The sequence below is a fragment of the Podarcis tiliguerta genome, assembly GCF_965153285.1.
Source record: "Podarcis tiliguerta genome assembly, chromosome: 3".
NCBI classification, from domain to species: Eukaryota; Metazoa; Chordata; class Lepidosauria; order Squamata; family Lacertidae; genus Podarcis; species Podarcis tiliguerta.
In genome coordinates, this window is record NC_139536.1 from 21,282,757 (window position 1) to 21,300,859 (window position 18,103).

The 18,103-nt window shown below is 42.0% G+C and overlaps 2 protein-coding genes across 3 annotated transcripts in view; both read left to right on the forward strand.

Moving 5' to 3' along the window:
- Positions 1 to 15,447, forward strand: part of LRPPRC (leucine rich pentatricopeptide repeat containing) — a 117,443-nt gene extending 101,996 nt beyond the window's left edge. Inside the window, exons 33-38 of one of the 2 annotated variants that reach the window (XM_083432940.1) lie at positions 1,762 to 1,901; positions 2,749 to 2,864; positions 6,856 to 6,930; positions 9,367 to 9,451; positions 13,796 to 13,938; positions 15,037 to 15,447. In XM_083432940.1, coding sequence (XP_083289066.1) covers positions 1,762 to 1,901; positions 2,749 to 2,864; positions 6,856 to 6,930; positions 9,367 to 9,451; positions 13,796 to 13,938; positions 15,037 to 15,108 — 631 coding nt within the window. In that variant the 3' untranslated portion in view covers positions 15,109 to 15,447. Of the gene's footprint in view, positions 1 to 1,761; positions 1,902 to 2,748; positions 2,865 to 6,855; positions 7,742 to 8,319; positions 8,495 to 8,828; positions 8,992 to 9,366; positions 9,452 to 13,795; positions 13,939 to 15,036 lie in introns of those variants that run through there. The other variant, XR_014509401.1, reaches the window with a different exon arrangement.
- ABCG5 (ATP binding cassette subfamily G member 5) overlaps positions 1 to 18,103 on the forward strand; it is a 180,715-nt gene that overhangs the window by 108,486 nt on the left and 54,126 nt on the right. The window lies entirely within an intron of this gene.

An 18,103-nucleotide genomic window follows, 5' to 3' on the forward strand; every position in this document is an offset into this window, starting at 1 on the left:
TGCCCTTTAACTGCCCGAAAACATCAGCAGTAGAGTTTTTCTCTGTGCTTTTTGCTTAAAATAGTGAGATGGCATTTTGTTTATTTTTCGTTTTGGTATGTATGGAAGGGGATTTCCATTCACTGAGCACATTTTAACATGCCTCTCAAAATATATCTTTTACCGATATTCTCTGTAGAGATTCTGCCCTGTTTTCTGGTTTTTCCCTTCGTACCAGTCTTACCAGTAGACTCGGTTGTTTTTTCTCCAATTTTGCAGCTCTGTAGAGTTATATTATGTCTCGGGTATCCGTGTCTGAGGCAGGTAGGTCTGGTGAAAATACCCATGCCAAAGAGCCACAGGATAATTTGAAATAGTGTGATAAAAGCAGATAGAATTGCAAGCCACCTGCACAGGCCAATTTCCAAATCCAGGCATACTGTTTTCAGACATTGATCAGCCAGAGAGAATTCAGTTCTGCAAGCCCTTAGACTGCCCAAAGCTACATACTGTGCTCAAACTTCATTATGAGTGATTCAGACCATATCTTATTAGGGAGACTTTTACAAGAGCTTAAACACAGGTTTCTCTCATTAGTCTTCCATGAGAAATGAAGTACAAGGGAACTGCCATGTGGAAGAACAAAATACCGTATTTTTCACTCTATAAGATGCACAAGACCACAAGACGTCCCTAGGAAAACAGGAAAAAAATATATTCTGAATCTCAGAAGCCAGAATAGCAAGAGGGATCGCTGCTCAGTGAAAGCAGCAATCCCTCTTGCTCTTCTGGCTTCTGGGATAGCTTCCCAGCCTGCATTTGCTCCATAAGACGCACACACATTTCCCCTTACTTTTTAGGAGGGAAAAAGTGAGTCTTATAGAGCAAAAAATACGGTAATTTCTGTAGAACTCTACTCTTTTGTGTAGCAAGCACAATTTTGCCAGCATACTTAACTGCTTCTTCAGATTCCATTTTTATCAACAAGTTCGGCCATGTTTTTGCTAACTCCTAGGGAGAAAATCCTGCCCTATTAGGCATTCAGGTACTTCTTCAGACTGGAAATTGACTCTGAACTCATTACAAACCTGTAGCAGCTACCAGTACCTGAGGCACAGATCCTTGATCAAATGTATCTCTCCATGAAAATTGTCTTGCAACCAGGCTCCAGAGTGTTTAGAACTTTTTCCCCAAAAGCACAATAAAGTGTTCTATTTATTTCTTACACATCGCTATCTCATGCTGCATTATCCTTCAAAGAGAAAAGTGTGTAGACAAAGCTGTTAAATGTCTCACATTTAATTTTGTTGTGTTTGAATCCAAAAAGACAGCTATGAAAAATTCAGGAAAATATTTAATTTAATATTTTTTAAAAAAATACTCTTTGGTTGCTTTGGCATTAATTATTAAGAGGTTGTCCCTGGATGTTTTATTTTTGCCCTTTTATTATTTCAGAAGTAACTAACCAGCAGTCATCTTTGCTCCGTTAAAAAAAGCAGCATTTATGGCAGAGTTATTCAGCCATAGAACAGGTCAGAGTTCATTCTCGAAAGAAACAGAGTTAGTGCCGACTTTATGCATTCAGCCATAAATTTGTTTCACTTTGTGTTGTGACAATATCTGCATGAATGGAGTCATGGGTACTTTTAACATCGCTACTCTGTGTAATATTAATGTAGTAATAAAATAAAACATTCATGCACCTGCTTTATTGGTTTAGGAGCTCTTACATTAGAAACTAAACCAGTGCAACTTTTTTTTTTTTACCCCTTTCTCTTCCAGCAATAACCCTGATGTTGCTGTGGAATACATTGAGACCATGTTTACCTCTGGAGCACTGCTTGCTGACTCCCCAAGTACAAGCATCTCATTTGTATATAGAAAGTTGTTGGAAGACAAACTGGAGCCAGCTTTGGAAAAACGTAAGTTAGCCTGGCAAAAGGAGTCCATAGGAATCACTAGGCCAAAATTTTTTTGACTAGCCTGCACATTCCTATGCCTGCACATTTCTTATGTTTGCTTCCATCTGGTGTTCCTCTGCTGACACTGATCTCTTTGATCCATTGGAGGCATCCATCAGTGGAAAAGGAGAAGTCTCTTTGGTGTAGTGGTTAAGAGCGGTAGTCTCGTAACTTGGGGAACCGGGTTCGCTTCCCTGCTCCTCCACATGCAGCTGCTGTGTGACCTTGGGCTAGTCACACTTCTCTGAAGTCTCTCAGCCCCACTCACCTCACAGAGTGTTTGTTGTGGGGGAGGAAGGGAAAGGAGAATGTTAGCCGCTTTGAGACTCTTTCGGGTAGTGATAAAGTGGGATATCAAATCCAAACTCTTCTTCTTCTTCTTCTTCTTCTTCTTCTTCTTCTTCTTCTTCTTCTTCTTCTTCTTCTTCTTCTTTCCTGCAGCCTCCCACTGCTTCAAAAAAAAAAAAAAAATCGCCAAACCTCTGAGGTAGATTGTGGGAAGAGGAGGGATTTCTGAAAATAGTCTCCCTCCCCATTCTGCTGTTTCCATTGGGTCAAATAGCCTTCTGTCAGTGCAGAGATACTGACCGGATGCAACTTTTAAAAGTTAGAGAGAGCCAGAACTTCCCTACTGGAACCAAACAAATGGCTGTTTCCAAGCCTCTGAGTCAATGGCATTATGTGTTTCTGCCTTGCTCTTGCAGAAACATCGCTAAATAGCTTTCAGTTTTACTTAAAACAGGCTGTAGCAATATATTTTGTTAAAGCCGGAATTAATCACTTAACATGTTTCTTTTGATTTTTGCAGTTAGTGCCATGGCTGAACGGTTGGCCCATCAGTTTGGAATATATCGGCCTGCGACAGACCTTTTCCTTCAGTATATAAATGCAGGAAGAACAGACGATGCCAGGCATCTTCTAGAGGTAATAACATATCAGGAGAGAGGACTGTCGTGCTGTGACCGCATCAAAAGAAAAGCAAGAAATAAAAACAAAAGTGTCATGCACAGGATGCGGCAAAGATACTTTTAATTTGTCATAATTTACAGTTGCTGATTTCATGTATTAAGAGTTTTGTTGTTTTGTTTTGCTGTGGATTGGAAGCAATAATTTTATTTTGTCTAATCCGAAATGCCTTGAAACAAGGGAATGAGGATTTAAGCGAATCGTAATCTGTATCCATGTTTTGCACTGAACAGTGTGTCCGTTTTATTAGCAGTCTGTCCTTGCAGGGCAACATTCTCTTTCCTCTTTCACAAACATGCCTCTGTAATGTTGCAGCTGCCCTGGTAGAAGTGTGTACCCTTCTTCTTCTGCCTGCTGAAGGAAGCAGCTCCCCATTTTGCTTTTTTTTTGGGGGGGGGGGGGAGCTTAAATGCCAAAACAGGAGAAGAAACCAAAGCTGCATTTTTTGTGATAAACTTTAATTGCAATAAACCACTTTGGGGGCTAAGGCTTGGCTGAAAAGCAGGTCACAAATAATAAGAAAGGTAAACACTCATTATCTCTACTGACAACTATTTTCAAACTGATAGTGGGCATTTATTTTTATTTACACACACACATCCAGTAGTAGCATCTTCTTTTAAGCAGTCAAATCTCTCTCTGGGAGCCTCTAAATGTTTTAGAAGCTGTGTTTGCTTTCCGTTTGGTTGTGTGTCACTGGCATGTTAACTGACAAATGCACGTCTCTAGTGGTCCGTGGTCTGTCTGCCTCATTCTTTTAAAAATTGGCAATCTTCGGGGAGCGAGACGACAGCGTTCGTACCACTTTAGCAGTGCTAAATAGGAAGCAGAGAAATATGCAGAATGAACCATGGGTGATAAGAGCTGCCATTGGCAGTGTACACAAACAGGCTCCAGCCGGGAGTCTTTCCCAGCAGGTGGCAGTCAAACAGTCACAATGATCCTGCAGATTGCTGCTTTTGTGTAGACTCCCTGTGTCAAATTGAGGCTTGTTACCAATTTCTGATAGTAAATACTGCTACATTCACTTACGTTCTTGCATAGCTGCTAAGTACTTTAAAGGGTAAACGGAAAGAAAAACCCTCTCTTTAGTCATCAGGAGGTTTTGTAGCATCCGGGGCGGGGGGTGTGTGAAATTGGTAGTGGTGAAATTTGATCCTTGCCTACTGCTTATATAATTAAGCAAACCATAAATGCAATGCTTGGGGTGTCTTTTTTTGCAATCGAAGAGATGCATCCATTTTAAACGTGCACTGTAATCTCATGGTAAACCCCAGTTTACTTAGCTTACTAGTGATGCTTATAATAACTGTTTATTTCTGTTCCTGTGAAGAATCTTGTTGGGTTTCAGCAGCTTTGAAGTGTCTCTAAAAAGAAGATTTCCTTTTAAAAGAATTTCAGGCGGTGACCATTTTGTGTGGGTATTCCACTCCCAGACCCTGGGCTCATTGGCGGAGCACATAGAAGTGTTCCCCGGCTCGTTTTGCCCCTGTCCTGCCATCTTCTGGGCCCAAAAGGAACCATGTGGTGATGATCGCGCATCAGTTCATCACGTGTATATAAAATGTCACAGGATCCATTCCTGTTATCTGTAGGTTTGAAGACAGAAGTTGCAACACATGTTTGTTACAAAACAACATGGGGTGGTTGGTTGGTTTTTGCATTTGAGGTAAAGGTGATCTTGTTAGATTTCGGATGTAAAGGAAAAGTTATTTCTTAATGTGTTTAAATATGGTACCCTGTTGGTGCAATGAACCTCCATAAGTTTGATGATTCCCATTAGCTTTAAAGTGACCACCTTACGTTGACTTGGGGAAAGAGAAATGTTTAGTGAATAGGAACTGTACCAAAAGGCTTCACTTCCATGGAATCTACCCAAGTGACAGTCATGGTCTTAACACTGGGAGGTCTTCAAGGGTGGCCACTGTTGGGAAGCCCGCAAGCAAGACATTAACCCCAAAGCATCCACCAGTTCATGTTCCCCAGCAACTGGTATTCAGAAGCAGACTGCCAACATCATTTAATAGCACCATCCATGAATTATCTAACACCCCTTTAAAGCCGTCCGTTCGCCACCACAACATCTTGTAATAGTGAATTTGTTCCTGCAGAAGTAAACTGTGACAAAGTACTTGCTTTTAGTTGGGTGGGTTTCTGGGTGTTTCATTGTCTGAAATGGGGATATGGGTATAGTGCATCTTTGCTCCCTGCATTGAATGTCTGAAGAGGGTTAGACTGCAATTACCAGATGAAATACAAGGGAATCTCCACATAGAGTGCATTGCTGCGATGGAACACTCTGCACAACAGCTGATGCACGGGGACAACCCAGATACCGGTCCCCTGTTGCCATTATGGCATCAGGTGATTGATAGGTGGGTGGTCCCACCAGCACCTGCCAACATTGGCCTTTGGGGGTGCAGGAGGTAAAGATCTGTCACACTGGATCAGAAAGGTTCTCAGTCCACTTAAAAACCTCTCCTGAGTGCTACAAGTGAAGTCTGAGACTACGTACCACTCAGATCCCCAGTTCCACATTTCTGTTGCTTGTGTCCAAAATCAGATAATATCTACAGTTATGGCTTATACTCTTTTGAGTGCAAAAAAAAAAAAGGTCAGTGTTTCTTGCCTTCTTTTTATAGATTGTTATTTGCTCTGCCATATGCCCCATGTATGACAAACTGTTCCTTTGAAAACATTTTGTTACCACACTGCATATTTCTTCAGACTCTCTCTCTCTCTCTCTCTCTCTCTCTCTCTCTCTCTCTCTCTCTCTCTCTGTGTGTGTGTGTGTGTGTGTAGTTGTCCCTCATAGAACAGTTGTTTATTTTGAGTTTTGGCAATTCTTTGAAAAGCAGGATAGAATAAAGGATGTTCTGGGATTTCTGCTTGGTTTACTTTTGCCATTCATCGGAAGAGTGATAAACTTTATTTGGATCTATGAGAATTTGACAAGGAAGCATTAAATGCTTTGTGTGTTCTTAGTGGGGTTTTGAATTAGTTCTTCTTCACGGATGTCTCCGGTATCTGCTTATAAAGTAATTCAGTGTGTTCCTGTGTATACATTCTCTGCAAAGCGGAGTAGGCTGATACTTGGAGGCTTTCGCATTGACAGAGTGTCTTAAGCTCTTTCTAAGGGGTGGGAAACAGTATGCATTTTTCACACATGCAAGGATGACATCTGTGAGCATAAACTAAAATATTGTCTGACATACTTGATTTTTTTTAATCAAGGTTTTATTTTATTTTTTTAAAGAAACTCTATAGTTTCCAACATGGGATAGACACTTGACTTGTCAGGTCTGTCACAGAAACTTTTTTTGAGTTTAACTTTTGTCTCTTGAGCACTGGCTGTCTGTTGCAGAGAAAGCCTTTTATAAAATAGAGAGATTGAAATCAGTCCTTTTGTATGCATAAGTGTAGGTAATTATACTTTAAAGAGAACTTGCTTTGTACATTTTAATTTTTATAAAGAAACGAGCAGTTATCTCCCTGACACCTTATTAAATGTATAATTAACCTTATGATCCCTAGCTCACTTGTGAATGCTTGGCAGAATAATTGGAGAGGAATAGTGTGTGTCCCCCCCCCCCTTTTTTCCTTTCTTTCTTTCTTTCACAGTCCTAAATCTCTTTTCTGTGGGATGTTAAAGCATTTGTTCATTTTCTCCCTCCTTTTTGAGCAAGCCTAATGCTTATTGTGCCAAGGACAGAAAAAGAAAGGGAGGAATTGCCTTGGCACCCCATTTGTTTTCCTTTCTGCAGGTTTTTAATAAGTGGTCGACTATTAAGGCCTTTGGTAATAATAATATAGTGCTGGTTATTGTGAACCTTTCTAATTGGAAGTTTTCACCTTCAGTAGTTTTATTTATCAAGAGCCTACGGTTGCTTTTGCTCATTTAATTCTCTCTGTCTCTCTCTTTCCCCCTCCCCTATTTCTTCCTTTCAAGAGATGCAGTGCAATAGGTGAACAAAAAAAGATTCTGGTGGCTTTCCTTGCAAAGACAACCCAGCAAGCAGGACAGGTATGTCAGCTCTCTCCCTCCCCCCCCATATTTTTCTAGCATCTTCACTAGTCAAAGCTCTCTGTCAAGGATGTTGCCATAGAACCTGACTCTCTGCCTTCACAGTCATCAACTCTGAAAAGGGGGACAAGATCTCCTCTTGTGTATCTAGGGAAATTGGTTGATGGTGACACTCCCAAATTGTTCAGTTAATTGTGAGGTCTACAGCCTTGCCACTTAATCGTTAAATGAAAGCCGAGGGTCTCTATATTCCAACAAGAGGACATAATTAAACCACATATTCCCATTGGGCAAATAATGGCTATCATGATGGGTTCATCAGAACCTAAGAAGAGCCAGCTGGATCAGGCCCACCTGGTCCAACATACTGTTCTCACTGCTTTTTTATTTTTTTTTATGAATTCTTTAATATGAGAAAGGGAGGGGAGTTCTTTTCAACAGTGCATTTTTGTTATTTATAAGACCCGCATTTTGGAAAACGGTGCATGAAATATTTATTTGGTAAGTGGTATTCTGCTTAAGTGCCAGTAATTGCCCTGTTCCAAAAGTGCGCATGAAACTTGAAAACTACATATTTGCTTCTTCTGTAGCAGAATTCGCATGCCAAGCTTCTAAGGATACAATCCACTGAGAACTTACTTTGTGTAAGCTCCATTAAAAGAGTAGAAGCTACACTAACCACAGTACTTTTCTCTAGTGGGTGCTGTCGCTATAGAGCAAACAACAGAGTAGGAGATCAATAAAACAGAAGAGTACAAAAAACAGGTCATTGTGACCATGCCTCTGACCATGAAGGCATAGCATAGTCATCGTGGTTTGTTGTTGTTTAGTCGTTCAGTCGTGTCCGACTCTTCGTGACCCCATGGACCAGAGCACGCCAGGCACTTCTGTCTTCCACTGCCACCCGCAGTTTGGTCAGATTCATGTTTGTAGCTTCGAGAACACTGTCTAACCATCTCGTCCTCTGTCGTCCTCTTCTCCTTGTGCCCTCCATCTTTCCCAACATTAGGGTCTTTTCCAGTGAGTCTTCTCTTCTCATGAGGTGGCCAAAGTATTGGAGCCTCAGCTTCACGATCTGTCCTTCCAGTGAGCACTCAGGGCTGATTTCCTTAAGAATGGATGCGTTTGATCTTCTTGCAGTCCATGGGACTCTCAAGAGTCTCCTCCAGCACCATAATTCAAAAGCGTCAATTCTTTGGCGATCAGCCTTCTTTATGGTCCAGCTCTCACTTCCATACATCACTACTGGGAAAACCATAGCTTTTACTATACGGACCTTTGTTGGCAAGGTGATGTCTCTACTCTTTAAAATGCTATCTAGGTTTGCCATTGCTTTCCTCCCAAGAAGCAGGCGTCTCTTAATTTCGTGGCTGCTGTCACCATCTGCAGTGATCATGGAGCCCAAGAAAGTAAAATCTCTCACTGCCTCCATTTCCTCCCCTTCTATTTGCCAGGAGGTGATGGGACCAGTGGCCATGATCTTCGTTTTTTTCATCGTGGTTAGTAGCCATTAATGGCTTTTTCCTCCATGGATTTGTCTAATCCTCTTTCAAAGCCCTAAATGGCCTTAGTCCACTATATCTGAAGGAACGTCTCCACCCCCATCGTTCTACCCGGACACTGAGGTCCAGTGCCAAGGGCCTTCTGGTGGTTCCCTCACTGCGAGAGGCCAAGTTACAGGCAGAGGGCCTTCTCAGTAGTGGCACCCGCCCTGTGGAACGCCCTCACACCAGATGTCAAAGAGAACAACTACTAGACTTTTAGAAGACATCTGAAGCTTTAAATATTTGATGCATTACTGTATTTTAATATTTTGTTGGAAGCCACCCAGAGTGGCTGGGGAAGCCCAGCCAGATGGGCATGGTATAAATAATAAATTAATATTATTATTATTAAAGTTGCTGGCTATCACTGCCTCCTGTGCGAATGAGTTTCATAGTTTAACTATGCATTGCATTAAGAAGTACTTTTTTCTCTGTCCTGAACTCAACATTCTGCTTCATTGGATTTCCATGAGTTCCAAGGTTATGGTGGGGAGACTGTTCTCAATCCAATTTCTCCTTGCCTACATCCCTGTTCACCCCTAACTCTAGATCAACCCTGCAATCTACTTATCCGCCAAGGGTCCAACCATCTCTCTAGCCAGTATTTAAGTAATTTTCTTGTTGATTTATTTCTGCCGTCATGAAGGCACTGGATTAGGTAACATCCCTTGGTCCATGACAAGGCAGGAGCAAAGGATTCTGGGAAGTTTTTCTTTCCTGCCTTCTTGAGAGCAGTCAACCTTTTATCTCCTGAAAATCTTGCCAGACACATCCCTCTGGGTCGTGACCATAGCATATTCTTTTCCCTTAGTCCTTGATTCTTATGAACAAGCTCTTTCTCCTTTGATATTATATAACAAAAGTCTGCTTCTGTGCCTCTCATTTTTTCTAGGTTCAGAAAATCAAGACATTGTTGGATCTAGTTCCTGACTTCACAGATAGGAAGATGATTTGCTCTTACCTTATGAAATGCCATGGTAAGATGCCACGTGTTTTATTTCAGACCGTTTGCCAACACGTAATAATAATAATAATAATAATAATAATAATAATAATAATAATTTATTTATACCTCACCCTCGGTGGCCAGAGCTGGGCTCAGATGGCTAGCACCAATAAAATTACAATAAAACATAATGGGGGGGGGGGGGGACACAACAACCCCAGTTTATTAAAATACGGGTTAAAATACAATTTAAAATGCAGCCTCATTTTGATAGTGGCCCATAGATCAAAACCATAAGGGGAGGGAAACATAAGGGTCAGACTGAGTCCAAACCAAAGGCCTAGTGGAACAGCTCTGTCTTGCAGGCCCTGCAGAAAGATGTCAAGTCCCGCAGGGCCCTAGTCTCTTGTGACAGAGTGTTCCACCAAGTCGGGGACAGTACTGAAAAGGCCCTGGCCCTAGTTGAGACCAATCTAACCACCTTGCGGCTTGGTACCTCCAAAGTGTTGTTATTTGTGGACCTTAAGGTCCTCCGCGGGTCATACCAGGAGAGGTGGTCCCGTAGGTACGAGGAATGTAAAATTTGAGCATTTCGAACTTCATAGTCAAAGCTGGAGGTCTTTAGAAAGTAGATGTTTTAAGGATTGTTCAGGTCACAAATTGTTCTATGAGAGCTAGGACTCCTAGCCAATGACAAACTACATAAAAGTGGTACTGGTGGAGTTTACCTAGCAGCTGATGATGTGGAGCAAACAAAGAAAACAACATTTTAACAAACCTGTAAGGAAGGCACAGCTCAATGGTAGCTCATAGGTCAGCAGTGTGTATATATAAATGCCGTATCTCCTTGGCAACCCAATTGCTCCCAAGCGGCGGGGATACTTAAATGCCTTTTTTTTTATCAGTTGGTTAAAAAAAAGCTAACATGCTCAAATTCACCCAGTACAACATGGCTTCCTTCTGGGAAAAGCCACATGGGAGCCCAGTTGACATTTCACCTTGGTAAGGAGGCAAAGAGCAAACTTTGTTGAAATCATTATATCATTTTTACAATTTCATTTCTTTTTCTCCTTAATTCAGATTTCTGTACAGGAGACTGGGGGTGGTCACTGGATTGGATCCAGGCTGAGTTTCTTGAACTTGGGTCCCATTGAAATCAATCAGACAAATTTGCAACTTCTCATTGGTTTTCAAGGGAACTAAGATCAGAAATAATTTAGTCTGGATCCAGCCCATGAAGCCAAACAGAAGCATTATTAAAGGGAGGGGGTGCTCGAGGTGATACTTTTGTTTCAATTTTACTAAGGTATATGGAAGATGGAGATACAGTGGTACCTCAGGTTACATATGCTTCAGGTTACATACGCTTCAGGTTACAGACTCCGCTAACCCAGAAATAGTGCTTCAGGTTAAGAACTTTGCTTCAGGATGAGAACAGAACTCGTGCTCCGGTGGTGTGGCGGCAGCAGGAGGCCCCATTAGCTAAAGTGGTGCTTCAGGTTAAGAACAGTTTCAGGTTAAGTACGGACCTCTGGAACGAATTAAGTACTTAACCTGAGGTACCACTGTATTAGACTCTAGAACCAGAAGGATGCATACTTTATTTTCCAAAGCTATTTGAATTTGTGGGGTTTTTGTTCTGCCTTCTCATCAGGTATATAAAACCCTGAGATTGTGTCCAAGGCTTGTAAGGGAAAAAAGAAAGAAAAACCCAAATTGTTAGTCTTCCAAGAATAAAGAAATACTATGAAAACGTCTGTTGTGCGGTCCATTAAACATAATCTCACTGTTACATCTTCCTTTTATTGTTTTTTCATACAATAGATACTTCTATTTTAAAGAAATGGGAAGTTAACAATTTCTATTATACCTTCATTAAACCATCACTTTGCGCAGGTTCTGAAGCCTCCCACAGTTGGAAAGCGACTCATCCACTTGCAGCTGTGAGTGGGAAGCTTTTCCTTGACAAATGGAGGGGTCTGAAACATGCATCTCTACAGATTATAAGCTTTTTATTTTTCCCCATGTATAGCATTAAGTAACTCTTATTAGGAAGGCAGGTACCAGAAAGGTAAATGAAATGAAAATCAGTACAGCAAAAAGACCTGCTTAGTGGCTCTGTCACTCAAGCAAGCAGGAGAGCAGGGTTTTTTGCTGTTACGGATCTCTACTGGGGGTGGGGTAGCAATTGGCCACCCTAATTTGCATGCTCTGCTTACAAATAAATCTCAGGTTCAGTCCTCTTCCATGTCCAGGTAGGGCTGAGGAAGATTCCTGATTCCTGTCTGAACCCCTGGAGGGCCACTGGCAGTGAGAGGGGGGAATATTGAGCTAGATGGGCAAGAGTCTGAGTCAGTGTAATTCTGCTTCCCATATAACAGATGATGATGATGATGATGATTTATTTATACCTCGACCATCTGGCTGGGAAACTCCCAACAGAATATTAAAAGCACAATCAAACGTCAAACATGAAAAACTTCCTGAAACAGGGTTGCCTTCAGATGTCTTCTAAAAATCAAATAGTTGTTTATTTCCCTGACATCTGATGGGATGGCGTTCCACAGGGAAGGTGCCACCACCGAGCACATGTAAAGCAAATCCTGGCTCAGTGATTCATAGATTAGCATTAGCGGAGTGGCCATCTTGTGTGCTCCCCTCTCCTGGGTGGTTAGGAAGAGGACATTGGCAGAGTTTGGTTTCCCTTTTGCAGAATCCTGACCATTACATTCAAAACCAGGAGTTGCAGTTTAAAACAAACGCTGGTAAGTTTTGTAACAAACCAGCATCACACCCTGGGTTACAAAGCTGGCTTGTGAGATCAACCTTTGGTTTGAATGTAATAGCACAAAAAGAAAGAAAGAAACTAAACTCTGCCAAAGCCCTCTTCCCAACTGCGCAGGAGGAAAGAGATGCATGCAAGATGGACAATTCACTAAGGCTAGTCCATGGGTTATTCCTAAGCTATGATTTGTGTTACATGTGAACACAGTTCTGTTAACAAAGGAAGTTGGGTTACACTGAATTGGTATAATGCTTGTATTCTGTAAAATTGAACAAGGTTCTGCCAAAGTCCTACCAGCTTGGGGGGGGGGGGGGAGCATTGGGGAAGGTGCAACCCACATGGTTCACTCAAGCTCATGAGTAGGCAAACTAAGGCTCGGGGGCCAGATGCGGTCCAATCACCTTCTCAATCCGGCCCACGGACGGTCCGGGAATCAGCGTGTTTTTACATGAGTAGAATGTGCGCTTTTATTTAAAATGCATCTCTGGTTTATTTGTGGGGCATAGGAATTCATATTCCCCCCCCCCCCAAAAAAAAAAATAGTCCGGCCCCCCACAAGGTCTGAGTGACAGTGGACCGGCCCCCTGCTGAAAAAGTTTGCTGACCCCTGTGTCAAGCTTGTCCACATACGACAGTTTAACGGCCAGTCAAAAGAATTTGTGTCAGAGATCTTCCCAGAGCATATGTGTCACCTTCGGGATTATTTCCTTTTCCTTGTTTAAGTAGCTTGCAAGTCTGTGGCCTTCAGCTCAAGGCTGTCAGTAGGATGTTATTACTATTTCTCATGTAATCAGTTAGTGATCTAAACAAATTAAGGTAGTGAGCATACTTCCAAGCATAACTGAAAGTGATGAGGGTATCCTCAAAGACGGAGGTAGTTAATAAAGTGCAAGAATTTAAATTTAATGATCAAAAGCTGCTGCTCATGACCCAAAGGGACACTCAGTCTTTAGCATTTTCCCCTCGCCGAATTAGGGAATGTGGCGCTCTCACTCGTTGACTGATGCCACAGACCTAGGAATGGCTTCATGAAGGAATAAATTCAAGACCCCTCAGGACTGTGGGCAGTGCAGGTTTAAAGGGTGTATTGACACTGATCTCAAATGAGCTTTGTCTGTTTCATTTGCGCCAGACTCTTACTATTCAAATGAACACTAAGAAAGCTGCATGCGGAAAAGTAAACTGTTACCTTAGAATGTTAATTGGAAGACGAAACTACCACTTCCCCCCCTCAAACTTGGTACAGGGAGTGGGCTTATCTCTGAGGCCTTCTTTGCAGTGGGAGCCGCAAGAGTCCTCAGCCTTGCCGTCGCTGCTTGTCATCCCCAGAAATTCATCAAGGGGCAAATTTACTCTACAGTTGTGAAGCTTTTATTCATTTTATCGCAGTAATTCATGGATTAAAGCCAGCATCTCTCTCTACTTCGGGTCTACTTGGTTGGAAATTACTGCAGAGCAACACATTTGAGTCTTTATGAATTGAGTGGAACTAGAAATTTCTGGCATAATGCATTCTGGTTGATTGGTAAACTGTTTCATCTCCTGTAATGGTTTCTTCTGTATATATCTTTTTTTCTCTCCCCTCCTTAGCATTAGATGAGGATGTGGCTTCAGCAAAAGCTCTGTATGATGAAATGAAAGCTGAGAAATTGCACCCAGATGAGCTATTTCTGAAACGTTTGGCAGTTCTCCTTAAGAATGCAGGAGAGCCTGTTCCTTTCACTGAACCTCCTGTGAGTGTTTACTGATTTTTCAAAGAAATACCTCTGGAAGAGTGTGTGTGTGTGTGTTGCTAATAAAACAAGTGGCATGCTTAATTACTCTGGGATTAAGGCTTCACAGAAAACCCTCAGAGGAGTCTACAAATGAAGTGCTGTATATATTGTGGCATTGTATTAATTTGGCGTTAGACTTGACTGGTGGGAGAAGGAAGCCTTCTGGGGCTATTGTGTTTAAAGTATAAGATCATTACTGGGCATTCATGTTGAGGTGTGAGTTTATCAAGCATCCTTGGAGTGTTTTATCTCTGGCATTTAAACTTTAAATGATTTCCGCATGCTTTAGTTCAGAACGGGTTTAGGTGTTAGCTAATTGCTAGTTTTTAAACATGAACATTCCCCGCTCCCTCCAAATAGCATTTGTAAGGATGAAAATGTAAAACATAGGAACTAATTTTCTCAGGCAGGTTGACTTATCTTTCGTAATTTTGCCAACAAAAAACACAAACCTTGGCCCCTCTGTAAATCTGCTTAATTGAGGGGAACAAATGCATTAAAACTGTGGAAATAACTTCTTCAGTATGTTACTTTAGAAGGAGAATCTACAAAAGCCAAGTAGCAATGAGTTCATGTAAGTTGGAATTAGTAGTGGTTTGTGGTTAGAGCTAGGTTATCTACAAGACATGTTTGGGAGGTTCATAATATTCTGCGGCAGAAAAGAAATCTAAACTTTTCATGCCTAAGGGGGCTCATTTATGGTGTATGACAGTGCTGACTGGGACTGATGCAAGTTACCGTTCAAAATACTTATAGAGGGCACCCGGTTGGCAAAGGCTGCTCATATTTACAAGGGAATTTATATGGAAGGTATGTATCACTGTTGTTGAAGTTTAAGTTAGTCTTCCACAAGTTGTGTAGAGTCAAGTTCTGCCTAAGCCATAGCATAATATTGGTCTTTGCCTTTTTCTTTTTCTTTTTCTTGATCAGTGTTAGGAAAACAGATGTAGAACAGTTAGATATTCGCAGGTTGGGTTGATGCACAAATTGCTTAGCATATACACCAAAATGCTAGTTTATCTCCTAACTTTCTTTTCTTCCTCTGATCTGCTGTAGGAGAGCTTCCAGTTCTACGCAGAAAAACTTAGGACAGAACGACAGGGACATTCTTCATCAGATGAAGATTAACCTCCAGTTTCTGCTAGTAATATTGTGACTGTGAAATACTGTTTTTAAATGTATTATTATCCGGGTGGAAGAAATAAAATTGAAAGTCGGATTCTTCACTGTATAATTGTATAAAATCATCTGACATTAAGCAGTTTCGTTTTCCCCCCCGAAGCGATTTTATATAGTTTGCTGGACCTGCTAAAATGACTGTAAAAGATTGTTGCTTCATGCAGGGCCGTGTGTGATCAGTGTACACATTTGCCATCGCACCCTGCATACCGACACATACAGCCCCCGAAACAGTTCTAGGTATGCGGTATGGTGACCTGAATTTTGCAGAATAAATTCATGTGAAGTATATTTGTATGCACTGTTTGCTTCGAAAACTCAGAAATCATTGAACAAAAGCAGGGGATTGATTAAAAGGGGAATGAAGAGCACAGAGATTTGGTGTGAGTGATCGCCATGGGCCTCAAAGCGGCAAACGGCAGTAGACATGGGTTAGGGTGTGTATATCCCCAGAAACGTTCTGATCCTTGAAAATCCAGGATGTTTTCTGGAGTTCAGGTTTTCCAAGCTTTTCACAGCAGCCATTAGGGATAAAATGAACACTGATACCCTGCCAAGTTCAGCATCAGCAATCAGATTTCACGCTTCTCTTGGCTCCTACGGAGGTGCAGAATTCGCACAGCCCCAGACCACGTGGGTGTGTTGACAGTCAAAGCCTTCAGGCTTTGCAGAAAGCCTTAATTGAGATGTATATTTTTCTGTGAAAACATCAGTCTCTTAGCATATGATTGCTTTTCAGAAAGCCCATAATCTTCATAGCCACTGCACCACTGTACATCGAAGCTCTGCGTAGGTTTTATTTTACTTGTAAATACTGCATAGAAATTGGGGGAATAACAGGAGATAATGGATAATTTGGTTTCAGCCAATTGATATTTGTTATTTTCTTTGCCAGATTTTTGGACAATAGACCGTATCGTTGAGCGATCGATATGAAGTTTGTTTGCGGTTAATTATACCCATCTTATGCAAACAAATAAACTTGCAAATGTTCCAGTTTTCTTTGTGTATAAAACATACTTCATTTTTTCCTACGTGTTTTCCCCCTTTCACAATGGAGAAATAAGGAAAAATACACTTTCAGGAGCAAACATACTAAATGTTTCTTCACTTGGCTGCCTCTTTCTAGTTCTTTCTCCAGCACTTTTGGTGTTCAGTAGCCACTGTGGGTAGGATACACTGCAGAGAGGTGCAGGCTGATTTTGTAAGCTAAATATATCAATCTCAGGGTCATAGGTTTGAGCCCCACGTTGGGCAAAAGATTCCTGCATTTCAGGGGGTTGGACCAGATCAGGGTTTCCCAGACTTGGGTCTCCAGCTGTTTTTGGACTACAATTCCCATCATCCAGTGGTCCTGCTAGCTAGGGATGGTGGGAGTTGTAGTCCAAAAACAGCTGGAGACCCAAGTTTGGGAAACCTTGATCCTTGTGGTCCTTTCTAACTATGATTCTGTGACTAAATGTAGGCATTCTCCTCTTTAAAGTGTGGTTTAGAGCTGTGGAATACAAAGCTAGACTTGGAAGAGTTTATGAAGCTGCTTTAACCACAGTCGCTGGCAACATAGATAAGGAGTGGCAAACATTTTCCAGCTCGAGGGCCACTTTCTGTTTTTGGCAACCTCCCAGGGGCCATATGCAAGTGATGGGCAGAAGTGGGCAGAGCAATGAATATGAATGTTACTTTTGTACAGTGGCCTAGTTTCTACACACACCCCTCCCTTCTCCATCCAGGCAAAAGCACTCAAGCCTATGAAGCAAGGCTTAGTACAGGATGTGGCTGGGGCAAGGGGGATGCATTTGGCTCCCAGACCTGTAATTTCCTACCCTTGATATAGATAGTACTCTGCTAGACAGACCCAGTGGTGTGACTCAGTATAGGGCTAAAGTATAAAGACACATTACATAACCTACTGAGAAGACTCTGGTGTAATAAACTAGCAGTAACCAATCTGTGGGCCCTATCCCTTCCATCAGGCCCTGCTGGCTGGGGTTGAGGGACACTGAAGTCCAGAAACATATAAAGGGCACTATGTTGGCTATCCCCATAGCAAGGTGCATCTTTTAGGCACATTTCCATGCTGTGTATTTGTTCCTTTTGTTGGTTCTCCCCTATTGAGCTTCATTTCAGAGTTGTGAGTTACACAGTTCACATGCCAGCCAATTCTACTGCCCAGTCCACCTTCAGCTACCCTCCCTAAACACATTACCATATCCAAGAAAGTAAGCCGTTATTGCTTGCAATAATAAAAATAAAAAAATATGCCATCCATCTGGGGTTGCCCCAGCAACTCTTGGCGGCTTCCAACAAAAAATAGTAAAAGCAACACAAATCACACACTGAAAACTTTCCTGAACAGGGCTGTCACCAGATGTCTTTTAAAAATCACGTGGTTGTCATATCTGTTCGAGATCTGCTGAGAGGGCGTTCCACAGGGCAGGTGTGACTTCCAAAAAGGCCCCTCTGCCTGGTTCCCTGTAACCCCACTTCTCGCAATGAGGGAACCACCAGAAGGCCCTCAGAGCTGGATCTCAGTATTCAGGCTGGACAATGGAGGTGGAGACACTCCTTCAAGGTTTACACGGCCAAAGTCATTTAGGACTTTAAAGGTCAGCACCAACACTTTGAATTGTACTTTGATGCATACTGGGAGCCAATGTAATTCATTTAGAACCAGGGTTATATGGTTATATGGTCCCAGCAGCCAGTCACCAGTCTAGCTGCTCTCCCTACCTCTGCATTCTCAGAGCAGATGCCAGGACATATATATTCCTTGAACTAAGAAAGGTGAGTTTTGTGCTTGAGGAAAAGACCAGCCCTAACAACATGGGTGAAAGAGGAGGTGCCTTCAAGTCAAGGGAGACTTTTGGCCATGGGAGGATCAGATTAAACCATCTCTGGAATGTCCGCTTGCTAAGTAATTCCTTCTCATAACACCAGGGGCAGC